Here is a 23,272-nt window from a genome sequence, read left to right on the forward strand (position 1 = left end):
AAAGATGAGCCGAGGTCCAAAAACTTGATGGGTAAAGCAGAAGGTGAGGTGAACTGAGCTCAAAAAGGCTTTGGTACTCCATCTGGCAGAACGGGAATTTTGCTTACTCTGCACCTCTTAAACAGTTATTATGTAATGTGTGGTTTATTTATATTATTTATTGTGGGGTTTTTTTCTCAGTTGCCATTTGTGTTAATTATAATTAAACGAATTCCGAATCCTTTGTTCTCTTAATTATTTACAGATAACTCTTTATATTATACAATTTGATTGTGAACATTATCATCTGACAGAAGCAGTTAGATCACTCCCAATGGGAAATGCCCTTTTATCCACACGATGGCAATGTTGCCTAATGTTCAATTTGAATGAGCCTTTAGGAAAACGTTTTTTTTTTAAATCATCCTACAAAATATTTATGATGCGCTGGCTATAGTCTTCGCCAAAGTTATGTGGACTTTGTTTAACCCGAATACTTTTGAAATCCGACCAACAGAAGATTAAATAAATATATCAAAGCTATTCAAAGTAACGAATTGTGGGCGTTAATGCGCACCACTAGCAGATGGTCACTCATGTGACCGTTTAGGGATTGTTGTTTTCGCTCTGTAACCGTATTTTTCAGTTTACTTCGATGGGAACTCCATTTTTTTAATCAACTCCTGTTCGACTACATGGCAACACATTCAAATGCCCTGAAACAGCATCTCTCTATGTGGAGCGTCTACGTCACGCGCTCTGACCCTCTTGCCCAGCGCGCGAGACCCAGCCGGAGCCGCCCGTCCATCTATCGCGTGAAAACACCTTTGGAAAGAATGTCATCCTATGATTCTTTTACAAATGGATTTATCGGTGTCCGTGATTAATTTGCATTTCGGCGGTTTTGCGGTAAGTCCTGGCGATTTCGCGCAGCTCCAATGGAGCGTTGCTAACATCTGGCGCGCGCTGGCGGCGGGAATTCATCGCTGCTTTATCGCTATATCTCGTGAATCTCTCATTCAGTCAAATTCAAAACTGAGCTGTAATAGACGCTGTGGTTAGTGCACAAGCCGAGAAACTGTTCTCTTTTCTGTCGATGTCTGCTTTAAAGCTCATTCCATCTGTCTTTCTTCATTGCAGTGATTAACTATGCAGAAAATATGCATTTGTACTATAGTTATGCTTACATAAATTGACTGATGGCCTCGTTCAATGCATAAAGCTGAATAACTTGATCAGGTGTAGTGTAGCGTCCACCTCTAATGGAGATACCTACACCTCCCATCATCATCTCTGGTCCATCTTCTGACCCTGCATGGCGCATTTAGTCCATATGTTCATCACCTTCTTAACCTGGGCAATGCATTGCATGTTGCATTAGTTAGTTGCATTAATTCTAATCCGTGATGACATGTGTTATGGCACCCTACAGCCCAGTATCCCACAGCCTTCACTGTGAGGTAGGCTGGTCTCCATTATGACTGGTAGATGCTGTCACTGGGACTGAGGCTGGACCACCTTTTAGCCACTTTTCCTTATGCATAATTGAGAATCCCTCTCTGTCCTTGCTCTCAACCACTGCTCTAATAATTGGAGCTCGACAGAATCCAGAAGAATTCTGTGGCTGTTTGGACTGTAATGACAGTGTGGAATGGATGCAGTTTCAGCTGCCTCATCATATTGACCAGAGTTTAGATTGAATGCAGGCTTGCTGCTGTGCACCATCATGTAATTGCTGCTGTGCGGTGATTTGCTTTGAGCAGTCCACAATTACAGTATGTAAAGATTGCAGGGACAATGCAACATGATGCAGTAAGACGTGGTTCCTCAGAGACTGAGCTGCATGTCTTTACACTGCATTGGCATGTTATGTGGTCTGAAGAAGCATCCCAGGGACTTGTGTGTGTGTGTGTACTGTATGTGCGTTTATGATGGCCAAGGCCAAGTTTTGCTATTCATTAGAAGTGATGGAATGACCTCTCTGACAGACCTATGTGGTGGTAGTGGTAACTACACAATGTCAGATGATTCCTATAAGTAACAGTTTATTACTGTTTCTTGGTCATCGCGGCTAATATGGTTTGCTTGTTTCCTCTCATCCCTTCTCCTCTGTATTTAAACCTTGTGCTCTGACTGACAGCAGCATCTTGGTAAATCCAGTGTGGAGGTGGGTGGGGATTTTAAGGACTTCTAAAGTGGATTTGGGATTTTATTTTTGTAAATGCCAGCACAGTGGGCTACTGCCATTTATGAAGTTTATCAGCTTTAAATGATTGGATTATGTATGTATGCGTGTTTTTTGCACATTAGTGATGGCAAGACCGATTCAATTCCGTGAACCGGTTCTTCTCCTGACGGTTCTTTTCAACGAACCAGTTAAAAAAGAACAATTCCATGGTTCTTTTACATCATTGTGCAATGACATCACTCTACATATTTAAAAACTTATAATACTAATATAAGTTGCATGCACTATAAACCAGTGGTCCAAGGGGGCCTCAAGATGACTTAAAATTATTTAAAATAAGACAAAACAAGCCTTTAAATGAGCTAAAACAACTAAAAACAAGATACGTTTTCATTATTTTATATATAAAAAAAATTATATAAAGGATGTAAATCTTTCTAGTTATGCCAAGCTGTTAAATATTTTATTGGGTAGAAATTGTGAGTTGGGCTGGGCGATATGGCAAAAAAACCCAACTATCTCTATATATATTTTTTCGCTAATTATTACGATAAATATCTTTCAAAGTTTAAAGGCAGACTTTTGCCCCTGAGTGAAAGTTGTAGAAACCAAACAGTTAATTGTAGTTTTACCATCAAAACAAAAACGAGAAACACTAGTCTTGTCAAACCAGTGAACATTTCACAAATTAACATTATATGTTTTGTCTCTTTAGAAATGCACATTTGACAGCATCTTGAGTTGGGGACGCAGATGTAAATTTATGTTCATTAACAAAAACAGTAGCATCTATAAAAATGTTAACAACCTCATTTTTATACTATAATTTTTCTCTAAGCTCATACAGTGTGTTTTGCTGATAAATGGACTTACTGTTCAAACGAGCAGCTCTGTTTCGTTCCACTTTTGTTGCGTGCCATTTAATGTTTCATGGCGCTAATCAGTGCCTGTAGGTTTAATTAGTTTGTTTTCAAGCTGTTCTTTGGTCCAACAACCGGTCTAGTAACAGCCACCTAGTGTATCCTGACTTTAAGGGTGTATTCACACTAGGTGATCTGAATCGTGCCCGAGCACATTTGACCCCCAAAGCCTAGTTTGTTTGACTAGTGTGATCGCTCCGTACCATGCCCGGGAATGGTTCGCTGAACCGTCCCTGGCCCGAGAAGAGGTGGGCCAAAGCACTGTTCAGTTGGGCTCAGGCGAGGTACGCATATAGTACGTACGGAACAGCTACTACTTTTGTGTGTGCTACTGTCATCATTACGACAGCAAACATCTTCTATTACTACTTGGACAATACACTTTTCAATTAATTAAATTAAATCGAGTATATAAACGTGTTTATAACGGGTCTGGTGGTTCTCACTGTATGGAATGAACAGGAATTGTAATTTGTAGTTAAAGTCCCCCTGTAGTCAATAATTGTATTCCTTAAAACTCATATTTGATCACCAAAATGACATATTTAAACGTTTTTTCCTTAAAAAAAAAAAAAATGCCTTCATGTCTTAAAATAGCTAGAATGTAACTCTACATCCTTGCCTCATTTAGTATACGAGGTTCTATGAATATGCAAATTAGCCCCACCTCCACTCACTCACTCCAGCTCAAAGATCCACCCGTTGACGACCACACGTTGACCTGATTGGTTACAAGGTAGTTTGTGACGTCAGAAACACCAGAGATTTCACCAGAGACCGCGTTTTTGAGACTGTCTTTGGTTCACCGCAGTTTTAAGGAGAAAATGCTCATCAATGGTGTTGACTTATGAATTTGCACATGATTTGTCTTAAAGCATTTAAAAACACCACATAGACACATAAACAACATTAAAAGCTTGATTTTCACCACAGGGGGACTTTAAGTCTAATGAAAAATATGACAGCCCTACAATGACAGTAGGATCATTGCGTAAAATGCGTACTTCTAATTCTAAATCTTGAAACCTTCACTTGCAGTTTTTAATAATTAAAAAATATCAGAAACAAATATCTGTAGTTTACGGTACATGTTTTATTCGATAATTGCCATTAACTTCACACCAGGAGATCCTCTGTATCCTCGGAAAACTTTGACAATGGAAGACAATGGAAACATTACTGTCATTTTTTTTACTGTCAAGTTTTTACATACAAATATTTATTCATTTGAACTAATTCATTTTTGAATGAATCAGTTTATTAAATTATTCAAGTCAAATCTATTTCTATAACACATTTAAAAGCAACAGAGTTGCACCAAACTGCAGTACAATAAAACGTTGAGCATGCAAAAGGGAAGCGGTAAAGAAAAACATGCAGCTTTCAAAACATAAACACATTAAACACAATCCAATCTCATCAATTACTCATCTTGAACAAATTGGTTGAGTGAATGATTCACTTGTCGCCTTGCATTGCGTTGCGACGTACACTGTGTGCATCTTTTCCACGAATATTAAGTTTTCAAGGTTAGACGACTAGTCAATTTTGAAATGTGTAGTTTTTGCGCTTCTAATCTTATGTTAGATCTAATCTCATTCCGTCTAATCTTTGTACTCCAGAACATCCTATCAATAGGCCACTCTTCAAAGTATCACTTAATGTTATTTGCATGATCTGCTTTGACATAAAAATGAAGGTAGACCAAGCTGAAAAATAGGCTGTTCTTGTTCGTTTTATCTAGCATCCAGGAAGAAGAAAATAAGTGCATCTGCTGATCATACTATTTTTTTGCTGTTGGTTGGGGGAGGGTACTGGAAAGGGAACAGGTTGTCTTGTCATGCTGTTGCATGCTGGGATGCTGGAACACACGTTGGAATACATCCCTTGTTGCCCTGCCGTAATGCTGCCAAGAACTCCAGGCTTTCTTTGCCAGTCTAAAAAAAGTGCAATGGACAGAGATTTCCATGCAGTTTTCTTATACACCATAAACATGAAATTAAAAGTGTCCCTGGCCTGTTTGCTTGCTTTATGTATTTTCCTGGTCCTTGTGCATGATTCATCAGTGCACATTATTCCAAAGAAATAAAGTTTGTCAGCATAATATTTCATCAAATTGTACATGATGACTCTTGAGGACTAACTTGACCTTCAGCTTCTACATCTCAGTCAAAAAGCCTCCTTAAAAGTGGATGCAGCTTGCAGCATGCATTTCATGATTAAATTAATTCCCAGTAGATAACATCAAGTCCTGCCACATTAAAGAAGTAAAATGTGTATGATTACTGTGTTATGTTGACTTCAAGGAAGTCACCTTCACTTATATATCAGCTAGGTCAATTACTATACCAAAATTTGGTATGGGTATCTGCATCGTTCTAGTGTCAGTTCCACAAAGTACTGACTCTTTCACGTTTTCTGTTTTGAAATATTTTTAATGCATTTTGATTAAATATTGTCTCAAATATACTCTTTATTTTGTATATGTTTATATATATTTAATTTAAATGTAATATTTATTTAAAAGAACTGTTTTATCAATTTGAATACATTTTAAAATGTAATAAAAAAATTTCAGCAGCCATTTACTCCAGTCTTCAGTGTCACGTGATCCTTCAGAAATCATTCAAACATGCTGATTTGGTTCTCAAGAAACATTTCCTATTATTATTAATGTTAAAAACTGTTTTGCTGCTTAATATTGTTGTAAAAATCATGACACCTGTTTTTTTCAGGATTCTTTGATAACAAGAAAGTTAAAAAGAACAGGATTTTATTTACCTTTTGTAATATTATAAATATTATAAATGTTAATACTGTCACTTTTAATTTGGTAGAGTATCAGTGATGGTAAAAGCTGTGTGTTTGTGTGTTCATGTGTGTAGGGGGAATGCCTACTCCAAGGCAAAGCCCAGTGGAGGAAAGGGAGGTGCTGAGTGGTGAGGGAAGATCCAACAACAACAACATGGCGACTGATGCCACCACCACCAACCTGCTGGCTTCTGTTAAAGAGCAGGTATACCGCACCGTTTCCATCTGCTTGCGTCTGGCTGTAGGGTAGCTGTAATCTGAATAGCAACTCAAACATGAGTGGCTGCAGATTGTAGATGTATTAAGTCAACATTGTGCTCATTAGTCAAAAGTCATATTTGCATTATTAATTCTTAGGTGTGGAAAGCTCGCTTTGAGGACACACATATCTAGTCTACACTGAAGTTTAGAGCTGATAACCTTGTTTCCTCTTTGCACACAGTGATTTTATTTTATTTTATTTTCAGCTAATTTGTTTAATAACAAAATTCCTATTTACCTGTTTCTTCACATCAGGTTTACACTGAATTTGAGAGCTAATGATATCTCATTTAACCAAGTAACTTTTTATTTTATTTTATTATTATACATTTTTATTGCCAATTTATTTTATTGTTTTTTATTATATATTTTACTTTATTTATCCCCCTGTAGTCAATAATTGTATCCGTAAAAACTCATCTTTGATCACCAAAATTACATATGAAAAAAAAAATGTTTCCTGTAAAAAAAATTCTTCATGCCTTAAAATAGCTTGAATGTAACTCTACACCCTTGCCTCATTTAGTATGCGCGAATCAATGAATATGCAAATAAGGCCCGCCTCCACTCGCTCGGCAGCTCAGAGATTAACATGGTCAATTTACTGAGGTAAGCGCTGCACAATGGTGTCTCTCTTTACAACGTCGATATATTGCTAACTCTACCCGATTTTTCATATCAACAAAAAAATATACCGGGATAACCTGGCATCTCTCGAGACTCCCCTGCTAGTTCACTGTTAATGAAATGCTAATGGTTTGTCTTAAAGCATATTAAAAACACAGACATATAAACAACATTAAAAACTTGATTTTCACCACAGGGGGACTTTAAGAACAAGATTCTTATTTAAAGGGGCTATATGTAGACTTCAGAAACCCTTGTTATTAGCGATACCAGTGGCTGTTAAGTGAACTGCAGCCAACAACTTATTATTGCTCGTGCTCGCACTCGTGCACATGTACAAGAGACTGAATGTGATTCACGGCCCAAATATACATATATTTTCGTTCTTAGTTAGAAGCTGGGAATACCTTAGCAGCGATATACTGTTAATGATCATACCGACGGCGTCCACGCTTTCGAGAGCGACGTTTAGATGAATATGCAAATATGTTCTGCAAGCTTTCCTTTTAATAAGAAAATAAATACTCAACAAAAATGACAGTGGTGAGAGAACAGCAGTTAAGAAAGCATATGATCATAGAGATGTTTGTCGACATCATGTCGACAGATGAGGTTATTAAATTTACACTGATATGATACCATAATTAACCTATTTTCTTTGCAGGACGCATTGTCATTACAGTACAGAATGGCTCATTCGGCATTATCCTGAACATTATAAGCGTTTGTTTCATGTGTCATAGAACAGAAGAGAGGCTTTTGGGAGCGCGAGTCCTTCATATAAAAATAGGTCTACCAGCTGCACAATGGTCATAGACAACCTAGGAAGTTGGTAAAGGTCTTGTTTCGAACCAAGCGGTTCACACATTCATTGGCAATAAAAAAGTGAATAAAACATCAAAATTCTTACATATAGCCCCTTTAACTGTTTCCTCACCTCAGGTTTACACTGAATTTGAGAGCTAAGTAGTGTTTTTATCAAGTTTAATTTATCTAATTATGACTAATTTATCATTATTACCAATGTTTTTTATTATGTTTTATTTTATTAGCCAATTTGGTTTCTTTTTTGTTTCCTCACATCATGTTTACACTGAATTTGAGACCTGATTTTTTTAACATGGTTTGATTATCAGTTTATTTTTATATAACTATTATTTATGTGTATATATACACATAAATATATATATTTTGTTTTAAAGTCTTAATTTATTTTAACATTTTATTTTTTACAATTCTTATTTGCATGTTTTCTTGCATCAGGTCTGATGCTTCAGCCTTCAAATCGCTCAGTTCAGTGTCATGAAAATTACTAATTAAACTGTTAGCTTAATCATTACAAATGTTGTTAGTGCTGATAGCGTTCATTAACGCTGTGAATCTCTGTTAAAATCCAACTGATTGACCCATTGCCAGGCTTAACATGTTTCACTCGTACACCAGAAATTGCAGCATGGATTTTATTGCTTTGTGTGTGTGTGTGTGTGTGTGTGTGTGTGAGTGCAGTGATTTGTGTGGTCAAGTCTTGTCTTTTCTTTGTGCTCCTCTTGGACAGAATCAGGACATAGGCAAGTATTGTCACTCTGAACAATAGGTTGAATAGAAGAGACCTGGTACAGCTGGTAGCTCACAGCATGGCACAAGGCAGATAGCCGTTGCCTGACTTATCTCTCCAGGAGAACAACACTCAATAATCTCTCCTATTCATTGGCTACATTAATTGCAACATCTTCTAGTGCTTGGCAGCGTGATACCTGAAATACTTTCTGAATTTAATATCAATTTCAGAGAAGATACAATGCTCCAGAATCGTTTCGTTGCAATGTAACAATGGCAGGCAATCATGAAAATATGCGGTGACACAACAGTTATATATCTTCTCCTCACTATAGCCAATACAGCAGCAATGTGGGGCTGTTTATATGTGTGTGAAAGAGTGTGTGTCTCCTTTAAGGGCAGCTGCATCAACGAGTCTGTCTCTATCAGAGAGAGGCAGGCCAACAGTGCAGCCTTCTCGCCCTCCGCATACACACACACACACACACACACTCAAACACACACACACACACACACACACACACACACACACACACACACACACACACACACACACACACACACACACACACACACACAGAGACACCGAGGTTTCAGAGACAGAACAAGAGGAGGGGAAGAGGCCACAAATTCAGAAGCAAAGAGCAGCGTGACAGGATGGAAGTTGAGAAGGAATGGGATTTAAAGATGATGCATTTTGAAGCTAAATTAACATTGTAACCGGAAACGGGTATGAAGTGTGTGTTGCGTTCACATTATGGATTTGTTTTTGATGATAGAAGGCAGTGATGGTGAAACTTTTGTCCCTCCTGTCTTTCTGAAGGAGCTCCAGTTTGAACGGCTTACCAGAGAACTTGAAGAAGAGAGACAGATTGTGGCCAATCAGCTGGAACGATGCAGGTTGGGGGCGGAGTCTCCAGGTGCTGCGAGTGACAGGTAAGAGGCAGCTTTGAAAAACGCTATGATAAAACCTAAATTAATTTGCTCTGTGAGTGGGATTTGAAGGAATAGCTCATGATTTAATGGAATATCTCATTCATAAAAAAATCCTGCCATTTACTTTGTGTATGATTTGTGACTTGATTTCCAAATTATGTTTTTTTTGTTTTGTTTTTTAAAGCGGGTGATTTATTTCTCTCGGAAGAAAACGCATGGAAATTGTTGATGCTCGTATGTTCGCGGCTCGCACTGTGTGAGATGACTTTCGAGCCGAGCCTAGTACGTTACAAGCACCTCCCGGCAATTTTCAAATATGTTAAAAAAAATTCAGGGAGTCCGGCTGATTTTGACCAGTGTATAGGCTGTCCCCTATTGCCAAATCATACACAACCACGTCACATAGGCTAGATCTATGAATATCAGTACAGCCCAGTGGCACACACACAAATAAATACACTCTCGAGTTGTGGCTGTGTTGTTCTCTGCTTTCCACCCAATCATTTGTACACTTGTCTTTTTATTTTATTTTTATTTTCTATTCAAAGCTATAGCAGCAACATTGAAAGCTCCAGTCTCCGTGTTTAGTGTGAAGGCTCATGTGATTGCCGCCGGCTCGCCGTGCAGTACAGTCGTGTACCACCTGCTTTGACATGATTATCAGGTTAACTGATTCGTAACGTGTGCAATGGCTCACAACCTCCTGAGTTTCCGAACTGCGCAAGAGCAATTAGGATATTTACGGTCTTCCATTTTGCTGTTGTTCTTAAAGCTCGTTTGTATGTCTAGACATTCAAATATGGTGCCTTAATATGCATTAACCAGGTTTAACATCAGTGACGTCAGACATCAGTGGTTCTTGCTTGTCTTGTCATACAAGTTCGGCGTAAATGATGGCAGAATATATTTATGAAAAGAACATCTGTATTGCGTTCTCATTATTACCATGAGGCCTGCTCAGCATGTTTTTCCATTCAAAACATGCACGGTTTTAAATATTTGATCACTGTTGCTGGTGTGGTGTTTTACAGCTTAATAGTTGGCAGTGATGGTACTGAAGGAAATGAAAACTGTCTTGTCATTTACTCACTTTACACGTCATTTGACATTTCTTTCATGGAATACAAAAAAACAGATGTTTAATGCAGAATGTCCAGGATTGGTTTGCAACACACTCAACACCACTGAAGGATAAAAAGGAGGATACTGAGCAAACCGTTCTTTTGATGGTCCTTTTTGTCATTTTTTGAGCTTGACATGTTCAGCAGTGCTATTTTAGTATAGTTTCATTTGTAATTTTACTTTTAGTAATTTGGATGTTTTTATTTAATGTCTATACAGTTCTTATTCTTTATTTCAGTTTTAGTTTGAGTTATTTTAGTACTTCAAGTTAAACTTAAATCATTTTTTTAATTATGCCATTGCCTTGACAACAAGCTGAAATAAAATAATGTTTCTTTATATATTCCCTTTTATTTCAGTTTATTTGAGTTTTAGGTAACAAGAATAACCCTCTTTTGTTGTATGGAACAATGCAGCTTGAACATCTTTTGTGTTCCATAGTAGACAAAAACCATTTAGGTTTGGAAAGACCTATGCAATTTTTCATTTTTAGATGAAATTTTCCATGAATATATCATATGTAATTATTATAATTATTTTATTTGGTGCAGGACGGCAAAAAATTATATATATATGTATATATATATATATATATAATACTGTATTTATGGCTAGTGCTCACTGCTCACCTACCAGCATCCACCTTTATGCTAATCAGTCATGGTTAATTCCACTTAACAGAATTAATATTCATAGCACCAAAATATGCATTTTTACATAATCGTCACAAGGACGTTTTAGGCTTGATTATTATACTTTTATGATATTTAGCTTTCAAATGTATCTCATATGAGTGTATCCGTGGCAACCACACATTTAAACCCCCCCACTCTACCCCACACTTTATGGATCACTCCTACGCCCCTGCTGACACGTGAAAAACCAATTAAACTGTACAGTATATGTAGTCTGTGTACATACTGTACAGAAACGCAGCATTCACTGTTCTGTATTTCTCATGGTGTGTCACGGTATGAAGGACAAGTGTGCAGTGATGCATAAACTGTCATCTCTCTTTCCCCACTGAATAATTACTTTTATGGCAAGTGGGTGTTTGTCAATTTACCATAAACACATTCAAGCTTTAGGGCTATTGTGAAAGTTTCTCATTTAATGAATGTCATGGAAAGAGTGCTCCTGATAAATCAGAGACGTATGCTTCAGCCATAACTTCAGGAAGATTTATTTACAATCTGGTTTACAGCAGTACAGTTCTTCCTCATCCCTTGCTTTGCCACATTGAACTCTTTGTGTCTGTAGTATGTGTGTAAGCACATGTCAGCTGCCTTGTTTGTTCTCCTCGTGTTCGAAGGAGTGTCTGTTCTGTTTTTTCAGATGGCTTGTGCTGTTTTGCCGCAGTATACAGGACATTTTTTTCCTTTTGCTTTAAGAGGGTCCATGCGTGCACTCTTGCTACCATGCAACCCATTACCTTTAACCTTTCTCAACGTGGCATTCCTGCTGTCCCCCTTCAGCTGTCACTGTACCCTGTTGACCGGTGTTCTTTGACCTCTCCTTTGCAGACAGCTACACATTTTGGCAGGCATTAGCAGACACTTGTCTGCTGTTTTAGGACAGTGGTGTCTACATTCTGATGTTTATTCAACCTGAACTCCAAATGTCCTAATTCTTGCCATTCTCCCTCAGTTCCTACAGATGCACAAGTGTGTTAATTTCTTGTGATTAACCGGACGGGATTTTAAAATTTGTGTCAGAGAGATGAACGCGACAGTCAGTAGACTAACAATGTGATTGATGTTCACTGGTAATGGTTTCCTAATGGCAAGCAAACAGAGCGTATCTTTTTGCTTTTCATTGACTTATTGGAAGATGAGATGGGTCATTCTACAAACGGATGCCATTTGTGCTTCTCATAAACATATGGGTGAAAAATAACTCGAAATATAAATAGCTAATGCCAACAGAATAACAGACCAACAAAACAACAGCATTTTTTTAATATATAATTTTACGTTTTTTTGCCACGAGGATGCCTTTTTGACCAAATGCCTTATGCATGACAATAAAAGCTAGGTTTTTTTTGCTTTAGTATCTCTATATAATGTACATTTGTATATTTTAGTTGAACATATTATTATTTAAAAGAGAGGCTGTCTCGCGAGGTATGTGTCAACCCTGTCACCATCATGTTTCTTGCTTTTTAAAGTACCCCTATTATTTTATTTGAAAGGTTACTCATTTTGTTTTGGAGGTCTCCTGGAATAGGTTTACATGCATCCAAGGCCAAAAACACTTTAATTTTCTCACAATATACTGTACATTGCAGCATCACCTCTTTTCTCACAATGTCTGAAACGGTTCTAAAGGATTGCCCCTCCTTTCCGAGAGCCTGCTCTGCTCTCATTGGCCCAGTCTGATGTGATTGGTCTTACAGCAGATCGGAAACAAAACACCCATTACCGTATCTGAATTTCATCTACGGAGGCTTCCTCAGCACTTGAGTGATACAGTGAAAAGAACAGTAACGATGATGTCAGTTTTACTGTATCAGTAAAGTACAGTATCGAGCCCGAGTCCTCAGCCAAGTGCATGCAAAGTGGATTTGCTTTCACAGCGCAGAAAACAGCGTCTTCCTTATATTTTGACAACACTAACCAAACTCTTCCAGGCCTCAGCTACAACTACAGTAGAAGTTGATCGTGGGCAGCCAATGAAGACCATAGGTTGGCATTATGCAAATTTGTTACAAACCTAAAAAGGAGGTTTTAGGAATCATTTCTTTCTTTTAAGGGACAATAGCTCCATTTATCATGCTCTTTGGTGTACAATCACATGAGATGAAGACTGTACTCATAATAGTTTTCTATAAAAAAAGTGTTTATTTATGTATGGCGCGAGTTTTCAACACTTACTTTTCTGAAGGCAAATCAATTAATTATGCTTGAAATTGCACAATTTATTAACACTTAAACACAATATCGGTCTGTTAGAATTTTTTTAATCTTTTTTTTCAATCAACTGAAAAGGCACTCATTTCATAAAATGCCTCAGATGCGTTGTGCATGTGTATGTCTTTGTTCTCCTCTCATTTCATCATTTCTCATGTCTTCATTTTTTTCAGCTCCTCTGAGAAGTCTCTTCTGTGGAGATCTGCAGGTATTTTTTGTCTATTTCTCTTCCTGCTTGCTATTTCCCTTTGTCACCTGTTGTAAATACGAGTAAGAATAATTCTGACATTTTAGACAGCACTGTGGTCACACACGTACAACACACACCCCCATAGTCTAGCTTGGAACACTGACCATTAGATGGTTGAGCTGAATGATTTTTGTTCTCTAAAGCACCACTACATTTGGTGGATTGAACCTGCCTAAATTCTCTTTTCCCTAATAGCACAGGGTATTATGTTGTTGCTTTAGTTACAGTCTCCTAAAGTTGCACTACAACTTATCAGTATAGCAAAGTCATGCTCCATTACCATAAATAATATAACTAAAGTCATGGATGATTTATTTATTACTTCAGTCACCAAAACATTTCATTTAAAAAGTCAAATTTAACATCATTGCTCAGTATAACATTGTAATCCTTGGTATTTTTAATCACAGAAACTGTGGCAAGAGCTCTTTTAGTCTTACTGCGTTGTTGTTGTTTCTGGTTTTTTTCTTTTTATTCTGCTCTGAAAAAGACAACAGACACTGAGGTCTTGTGATCTGGACACCCAATATAATGAGCCACATCCCATGAATTATTCCACTGAACTACACTTGGAATCTCTTTCCGTCCCTAAATCCTCACTCACGCCTCTCATGGTCTATTATATCAGAGCAGCTTAAACTTTCCTACCTTTTTCTTAAGTTCTAATTCCTAATATCGTCCTTTACTGTGAGAATGATTTTCAAGTAGGGAAACACAATAGATAAGACAACTTATTTTTAATCTGTCAAAATGACTGAAAGCATTTTAAATAATCTGTCAGTTCTTTAAAATTGGGTAAATGATGGAACATTTGAGGTTAATGCTCCCTCTAATTATGTTTAGGTAACTGTATCTTGATTAAACCTGCTCACAGTGTGTTTACCCTTTGGTAACCAGAATCCTCAGGTGCAGGTGTGTCCAAGCCGTCGGATGGTTGCACCTCGCCCACATTTGGGGTCAGAGGACAGGGGCCACTTTACTCCCCTGAATTGGAACAGATTTCTCTGCGTGAAAGTGAGGGTCTGTTCATTCACACTCCATATTGCTTTTTGCTACCTCTTATGTGAACAATTTATACTTGTACTGATGCTTTAATGGAATATTCCAAGTTAAATACAACTAAAGATCTATGGGCAGCATCTGTGGCCTGCTTCTGTAGCATCTGTGGCCTGCTGTTGATTACCACAGAAAACAGTGGCTACGTCCGAAATCACATTCTGTCTGGAGTAGGTACTTATTTTGAATAAGTAATTACTTCACGACTGTTAAAAAAGTATGTTCTATACTCTACTTCTATTCACTAATCCCAGTTGCCTCATGGGATAGTAAAGTGTCCATCATATGCACACTTCAGAATCTCGCTGGAAGAAGCAGGTCATCCGGGTACTTTTTGCCTAGTACCGTGAATTCAGACATACTTCATTTGTCACATACTGTTTTCGCCTACTATATGATGCAGCCAGTGTTGTCTCACAATTATTCACTTCTGTTAGAAAGTTTAACGTTTTTTTTATGTTTTTGAAAGAAGTCTTGTATGCTCACCAATGCTGCATTTATTTGATCAAAAATACAGCAAACAAATATTTTAATTTTAAATAACTGCTTTCTGTTTTAATACATTTTAACATTTGAGCTATTCCTGTGATGACAAAGCTGAATATTTAGCAGCTTCATTACTCCAGTCTTCAGTGTCACATCCTTCAGAAATCCTTCTAATATGCTGATTTGCTACTCGAGAAACACTTCATATTATTATTATACTTACTGAAAGTAAAAAGTGTTTGGAAACCTAGCTGGGATGCACTTGCATTTCGTAAGCTAATTATCCTTTTGAGGTGGATTGCTGTGGATGAAAGTCTGGTTATGTGTTTCTGATGGAATACTGATGTTGATGTTTATAAAGTTATTGCTCCATGCAAAAAGTCATATTATTACGGTTCATACAGTATGTCAAGCAAAGGTAACCAGGTTTACTTTTTTTAGCTGGCTGAAAGGGGCATAGCATGGTAGGACCATGGCATTCTTTTAGATGCTTTGGACTAGAGTACTGTGTAAATACTATTACATCCAGTAGCATGGTATCATTGCACCATGCTATGGCTGCTGTTTGGCCAGGAAACGCTTCTAATGTTTAAGTGTTATGGTTATACTTAACATAATGTGATTTTTGGCACAGCCAGCTAACCTGGTAGGCTTCTACTTTAAGCGCATTACAGTACACATTAGAGCTTTCAAGTGAAACAAGTGAAAATGAACAACTCTCATTAATACTTCAAAAACGAATGTGTTCTTGTTTATTGAAATAATTAAATGTGAATATCAATATAAAAAAATTGAATTAAAACAATGGCCTGCAGCTTTCAATTATTTAGCAATAGGGTAAACATTACTTTTCAATACTCTCAAATATTATTTGACTAAACATTCAGTTTTAAAGTACAAATAAGCAGTAGATCCCCCCACCCTCCCTCTCCCTGTAAATATTGCTGTTTGATTCATTTTAAAGGTGCATTAAGTAGTTTGGTGCTAATTTTAAATGTTTTACACATTAAAAAATGTGTTGTGTTTTTGTGAAAAGCCATCTAAATGATGTACTCTCACATGAGATGAAGACTACTCATAATAACTTTATACAAAAGGTGTTTTATTCATACATGGTGCGGGTCGACCCTGTCGATTTCGCCATGTTGAAATGACGTGATTCGCGGAGTTTCAGTAAACGTCGGAGAGAATCCTCACGCTCATTGGCTGTCGCCTCTGTCTGTGGATACACTAGTAGAGTTGTTTGGTGACACGAAAGCGAAAATTAAACAATGGGACGCGGTTATAGTGCATCAGGAGAATTGGTAACGTAACTTACCTATACGACTGAAGAAGACTGACAAAGACAAAAAACGACATAATAAAATTGACATAATTTACATAAATATCAACATAGAAAAACTTAGAGATCGTGCTGAACCATGTCAATAGATGGCAGTGCAGCTTCTAACAACATTGTGGTATCTGTACACGAAGAACAGCAACGCTAAAGAAAGCCAAAGTACTTCTAATACCTTTAAGGCACAGCAAATCATCCTGATTTTGTTCCGTCTGTTTACATAATGCAACTGCTTAAGAACGATCAAGTGCACAAATTACCGATACTATAGTAAAACTGGTATCATAACATGTTTAATTTTAGTAACGTTATTGCCTTAGTACCAAAGTATATGTTTATCATTCACTTTTACAAAGTGAGGGACGAGTCGTCATTATATCCTGTGGTAATCGACAACAGCCCATATATTCTATTAATAGAACTTAAGTCGTATTTAACCTATTTAGTTCAATTAACGTTAAGTTACAAAGGTTTCACCATTTCTGAACAGAAAATATTTTGTCTATTTCAGTATTTTTCTGGTTTGCTTTTTCTTGCTGTGTCCTTTGCTCAGGGTCTGCTGCAAACTCACGCAGCTCGACTCAAATGAATTCCTATTCGGATAGTGGATATCAGGAGGTGAGTGGTTACTATAGTAACACAGTGACGCCCAGGCGATCAGAAGGGAGGTCCCAGTCGACAAGCTCCGCCCCCAGTGGAAGCCCCACCTTTGCCATGAGCTCTAGGGCTGAAGGACAGGCGTCAGCACAGGTAGAAACACACAAATAACTTGCTTAATCTAACTTTGCATGCTATTTTCGCTGTTTCGAATGTCATTAGCTCTGAACGATATTTTAATCAGGGATGGAAGTTTTCCATATTTATACGGACTTCCGCGTTTTTCGACTTGAGAAGTATGACGCACGTGAATCGCGAAATAGCCTTAAACAAACTAAACACTGCAAAATGCTGCGTTTTCAAATACCTTCCATTCACGGAATGTTTCCGACAACACTATAAGAGCTAGCGACGCCATCTAGAGGCTGTGTGCGGGACAGGATGCATATCAGAAAGGATCCAAAATTAACTCTCGCCAAGCGGCAAATGCTCGTAAGTTCAAGTTGGCTAGTGTTTCTCGTCAGTCGAGGCGATTATGAAACGGCAAAGATTATGGTTTATCGAGATATATAATAGTTAGCATGTTTCAGAGTGAAGCGCGGTGCCCTGTGTGTCTGCATGTTTCCGGTGTTTCCGGAGCGGCTCGGGTCGCAGTAAATGCTTCTCCACACGAAGCCCATCTCTGCTGTGAGTTCGGCTCGATTATAACGTGCTTTTGAAAACGCAACATACGCCAAACATCTCAGATTTGTAATGAAAATCATTTATTATCAACCAAAGAGAAGCTTTAAGAACTTCCTGTTGTTTGTCGCCAAAATAAAAGCTCTATGGTATAAACTTTTGAAAGCAAAGCATATAAGACAGCCATAAATATAGTATTGTTGTTCTGTAAAATAAAATAACATTAATTTATATAAGCAAATATAATTTTTTATTTAATATAGTATATTGTGTTTTATAGTATAATACATATTATTAACTAGCTGATCACATGCCTGATTTATCATTCATCTTATAGTATTGTTAAGAATTGAATGTAACCGTATTAATAGAGTGTAGTGTGTATGTATGATGGTTATAGTGTCTGTCTGTAATATGTTTTTCAGGTGGGCGGCAGTGGGCGTGTCATGAGACGAGTCAGTTCCGTTCCCTCTCGTGCTCCATCCCCACTCTACACCCCGTCCCCGCCTGCGTCCCGCCAGCCTCTGCGTACTTCTCTTGGAAGCCCTTATGGCTCGCCCATAGTCTCAGAACCTCGTCCTCTACCTAGCATATTTCCCGGCACCACCTTGCCTCCTACCTCCAGCCACGCCCCTGAACCAGTACACTCCAGCTACTTGGGACGCCATGGAAATGGGACAGGGTCAGAGTCTGGGTCTCCGACTCTCCTGCGGGCCGGTATGACAGCTCAGCCTCAGCAGTACGGGACCCTGGGGAAGCATGACACACGTGCATATGAAAGCACTCACTCTTCTTTTGGGTCTCGGGCCTATGACATCTTTGAGAGGATGGTTCTTTCAAGACCGGATAGCCTTACAGGTAGGTTACACATTAAAACTGTCCTATTTTACAGTTATTATTGTTAAGGTTAGGAGTTGTTCTAAAGTACACTACCTCTTAAAGTTTTGGGGATCAGTTGTTTTGTAAATAAATTAATACTTTAATTCAGCAAGGATGCATTAAATTGATCGAAAGTGACAGTGAAGACTTTTACATTGTTGCAAAAAAATTCTGTTTCAAATCATGCTGTTTCAATTCATCAAACAAAATGCATCATAAGGAGTACTTTCTTCAACTGTAATACTAATAAGAAATGTTTCTTGAGCAGCATTTCAACTTGGATTCAATTACATCACAGGAATAAATAAAATTTCACAATGTTACTGTGTTTTTAAAATAAATGCAGAGTTGAGCATAAGAGACGCAACCAGTGATTTTCTAAATCATAAAACTTTATTCTATAAAGTTTAAATCCATAAAACGATTTTCTCCTCCATCCTGACCAAGCCAGAACTCTATCAAACACAATTTCTACAGCACTCTTGAAAAGTTAGGGATTTAAGGACACAGATTTGATATGTGTGAAACTTTCTTAGCGTTGTATATGCATTATATTATACAAGGATTAGTAATGCTGTCACTTATCTGTGTTTGTATGCGTGTTTGGTTTGGATTATAAAATCTTCCGTGGCTTAAGAAGGTATTTCTTTCCTGAAAATCCCCTCATGAGGTGAATTTTCAAAACATGGAAAGAAATGTGAATAACTAAGCATTTTTATTGAAATGTGAATTATTAAGCATTTTTCGGTTTAATCTATGACTCATACTGTCTCTTAAAATTACAAGAGCCACAGGAAGAACACTTAACACATCTCTCGACATAAACGTGTCAGAAGATGACTCTGTACGTGGTGATGGTCTAGGTGGGCGCCACAGCGAGATTGACACAAATTGGTTCTCATAAAAGTGCAAAAAAATTATTAAAGTAATTGCTCCTACCCGAATGATCATAACCCTCTGATTACAAGATGCTGTGCGTGCATATACGTTTGTGAATCAAAAGTGCTGAGATGCATTAATATAGGGCCTGTAATGTATATTGTTTCAAAATCGTATTACAGTCTCAATTCCATTTGCAATAAACATCCACATGAAACTGGAGCTGCATGGATATTGACTTGTGTGTGTGTGCGTGTGTGTGCGCGCGTGTGTGCATATGTCTTTATGCTTGTGCTTGTGTGCTCTAGTGTTTTGTAGGATTACTCTGATGATAATCTCACATTTCTGACTCCGGGATACTTCCTCAGATGAGCCCCACTGCCCCATTTAGGCCGTATTTCTCTGTAGATCATGCGTGATGTAAAACCTTTGAAAACTAAGCTTTTAACTCCAGGCCCTTCAGAATAAACATTTGGAGATGTATGAAGTGATTAGAAATTTATGAAAGACAAACTCACTGAATTCTGCATGGCTGTTCTAAGCCAGCGAGCTGTGCAGCTTTGTTCACTTCACAGCTTATGATATTGCCAGTCTGATTGACATGTTAGAGCCCAATTGAGGCATTTCTATGTTAATTGTTACATTGACTCAAAATTCAGTCACTGTATAAAGGCAGAATAGGGATATTTCCTAATTCTTTTGGACATGAAGCTCAGTACCATGGTACTGTATTCTTTTAAGCTCCTTGGAGTACTATGTACATTATAGTATTTGCATATGGTAATCATTCTTTACCATGGTATCAAGATTCTGATTCACATGCTCTCCAGATTTAATTGGATTCTTATGAATTTAGTATATTGCCCAATTTGCTTACATATAAAATAAATTATCTCTCTCCAAGAGCTGTAAATAATATATCATTGCAGTTTTTCAGACTGATTCAAATTGGTAACTTGTCTTTTAGAAATGCATGAAAAGAACTGGCTTAAAAGAGAGATTTGTTTCAGAAATCAGGCTACACTGGTCACGCTGTATGCTTTTGTTTCACTAAAAGAACTGAATCTTAATGTGTCATTTGTTTACACTGGTTACATTGTTTTTGCATGCAGCTTGCAAAGACCTTTCTAGACATTGATTCACAATAGACTGTGTTTTATTGCATCACATTCAATACAGACTGCAAACTCACTTTCACACTCATTCTTTGCCGTGGCGCTGAAGATTCAGATTTGGCAGAACTAAAAACATTTTTATGCAGTGCCTACAGTGAAAGTAGGGAATAATAAAATTGAAGAATCAGTATCAGGATCGTTCAAATGAATATCACGATTAATCGGAAAAATCAAGATTTTTACCCAGCCATTGTAAATGATACATTTTGGTACTGACAGAAGGAGGCACAAACACTGTAGACCAAGTGACCATGGTTATCAGCTGATGTGATAAACTCGCAATGGCCAAATATGCCAATTGATACTGACTGGAATGTCTGTTCAGCTGATAGTTTGAAGGCAGAGATCGAAGTTTGTCTGCTTAGGTTGTGGGTCAGATGTTTGCAATTGAAACTTCTGGCTTTGAATGTCAGTCTCACAAGGTTGCATGGGAATACATGCTCTACAGCTCTTAAAACACTTGTACACTAATGAGCCCACTCTGCAATGTCAGTTTAAGCATTTGGGTTTTTCAGTAGTTTCAGAAATTATTCTCCAAGTGTTGGGTAATTGGGTATGCAAGTTTGGGTAGGCGTTCATGAGCAAATCTATTCTGTTTGTCATGAAATTATGTGTGGGAGAGACCTTTGACTAATTAGTCTAAATTGCACAATTAATTGTGTGCGTATCTCTGATTGTGTCAGGCAAACTGACATTCATGTCACCAACAGCAACACTGCGTAGTGCCTTCTTTCAGTATAAAAACTGTTTGCGGCTGAATACGCCTCGTGCTTGATCAAGGTCATTATCTCTCACAGATACATCTGAAGGTGTGAAAGTCCAGTGGAGTGGTTAATTAAAGCAAACTGTTTTTATAGAATACAACTTGCATCCCCAGTCGAAGATTCGTTTGCCTAGTGAAGCACAACTTAATTTCTTCCATATCTGGTTTTAAAGCCGATTGGTGGTACAGACTGACTTTGCTGATGAACAACAATTTAATCAGTATCTAGCACCTAATCTGCACAAACCATCCTGGATGGAAATTCATGCTGCAAAAATAAAGGTTATTCATGGGCATCTATGGTTCCTCGGAGAACCCTTTAACATCCATGGAACCTTTCCACTGCACTAAAGGTTCTTTAGATTATTAAAATATTCTTCACACTAAGAAAAAAGTTGTTCTTTTAAGAACTGTTCACTGAAAAGGATAAGGTTGGCAGACCACAGCTCCATAAGTAGATTCATAATTTGCATGTTGTTCTCACCAAAAGTGATGTTTTTGGCCATATGGCTCTTCAACAGACAATCCAACCATTCACAAGTAGACCCTTATATACATCAGGGTATTACATCACATGATTAAAGAAAAATTCTACAAGTCAAGTATACAGTATACATGTTTAGATGCATTTTACAAAAAAGCAAAATACAAACATGAAAACATCAAATAACTAGAACAACCAAATCTAACAATGAACATCATACTGCAACAAATTATGACAACCCTGCACTCTAATGGATTATCACAAAAAAATGAAAAAAGCCATTGTACATTATTAAAGAAAAGCAGAATATCACAAAAAAAATTATAAAGTCATTATAAAATATTAAAGAAAAGGGTAAATGCCACAATTTTCATTAAGACCATTTGATGACTTAGAGGAACCATTCTGGGGTCCCCAAAGAACCTTTTAGTGAACAGTTCTTACGTGTCATCACTGCAAAAACTCCCTTTTGGAACCTTTATTTTTAAGAGTGTATTGTAAGCTGATCTTTTCAGTAGAGTATAATCTTTTTGAGAAATATTGTATAGATTTGATGCACTAATCTAAAGAGTGGATTTGTCAGTTGTTTATTAATGTATAAACTCATGACATTGACCGACTGTGATTCTCTAATCTTCATCTAGGCTTGCAAACCTCTTATAGTCAGAACAGCCAGTTAGGCCAGGAAGCCCGCTCTCCTGACTGCCACGTCACACCAATATACGAGGACAGAACCTTCCAGAACCCTCTGTACCAGAGCCCCACGCACGGCTCCCAGAGCGCTATGTCTAGAAACAATACAGGTATGTGCCGAATGTCCTTCACGCACCACTGCTGTCTTTGCAAACTCAGTGAATGAGGTCTGACATTTCCACAGTGTTAATCTTAACAGTGACTGTATTGCGAACTCTCTCACTCAGGGTTTGGTACTTTACAAAGGACCACTAGTCAGTGTAGCACTCTGAGGTACCAGCGAGGGTTATTCTCAATGGGCTCCATGGCAACGCACTCTGACACCTATCGCCCCGCCCATTACCGCCAAGCCGACTCGAACTACAACAGACACGCAGCTGCCGTCGACAACGCCGTCACACGCTCGCCTTCCATAGACAGTGCTCACAAAGATCCAAGGTGAAAAGCCGAATCGAGTCAACAAACGTTGCAGAGTGCTTCAAGAAAAGATTTAGGACCAGCTTTGAAATCATTGACTTTTAAAACATGAAGAATTTACTTGTAAATGGAAACCCAGCATGTCTTCCGCATTATTCTAACTTGTATATTTGTTGATTCTTCACAACATTGTGCATGTTTCTGTAATCATATTTTTAGGCATGTTTAGTTTGCAGACAGAACGTAAATTTGACAGAAAATGT

The 23,272-nt window shown here is 37.8% G+C and overlaps 1 protein-coding gene across 5 annotated transcripts in view; it reads left to right on the forward strand.

Moving 5' to 3' along the window:
• The first annotated feature begins 513 nt into the window (after positions 1–513).
• The window catches only part of pkp4 (plakophilin 4), a 35,872-nt gene continuing 13,113 nt past the window's right edge, over positions 514–23,272 (forward strand). Inside the window, exons 1-9 of one of the 5 annotated variants that reach the window (XM_082136715.1) lie at positions 514–888; positions 5,973–6,103; positions 9,167–9,279; positions 13,484–13,518; positions 14,458–14,580; positions 16,995–17,191; positions 18,145–18,577; positions 22,544–22,702; positions 22,820–23,030. In XM_082136715.1, coding sequence (XP_081992841.1) covers positions 5,978–6,103; positions 9,167–9,279; positions 13,484–13,518; positions 14,458–14,580; positions 16,995–17,191; positions 18,145–18,577; positions 22,544–22,702; positions 22,820–23,030 — 1,397 coding nt within the window. In that variant the 5' untranslated portion in view covers positions 514–888; positions 5,973–5,977. The other 4 variants (XM_082136716.1, XM_082136717.1, XM_082136718.1 and 1 more) reach the window with 4 other exon arrangements.

The sequence above is a fragment of the Leuciscus leuciscus genome (assembly GCF_965113295.1).
Source record: "Leuciscus leuciscus genome assembly, chromosome: 14".
In the NCBI taxonomy this organism is placed as follows: Eukaryota; Metazoa; Chordata; class Actinopteri; order Cypriniformes; family Leuciscidae; genus Leuciscus; species Leuciscus leuciscus.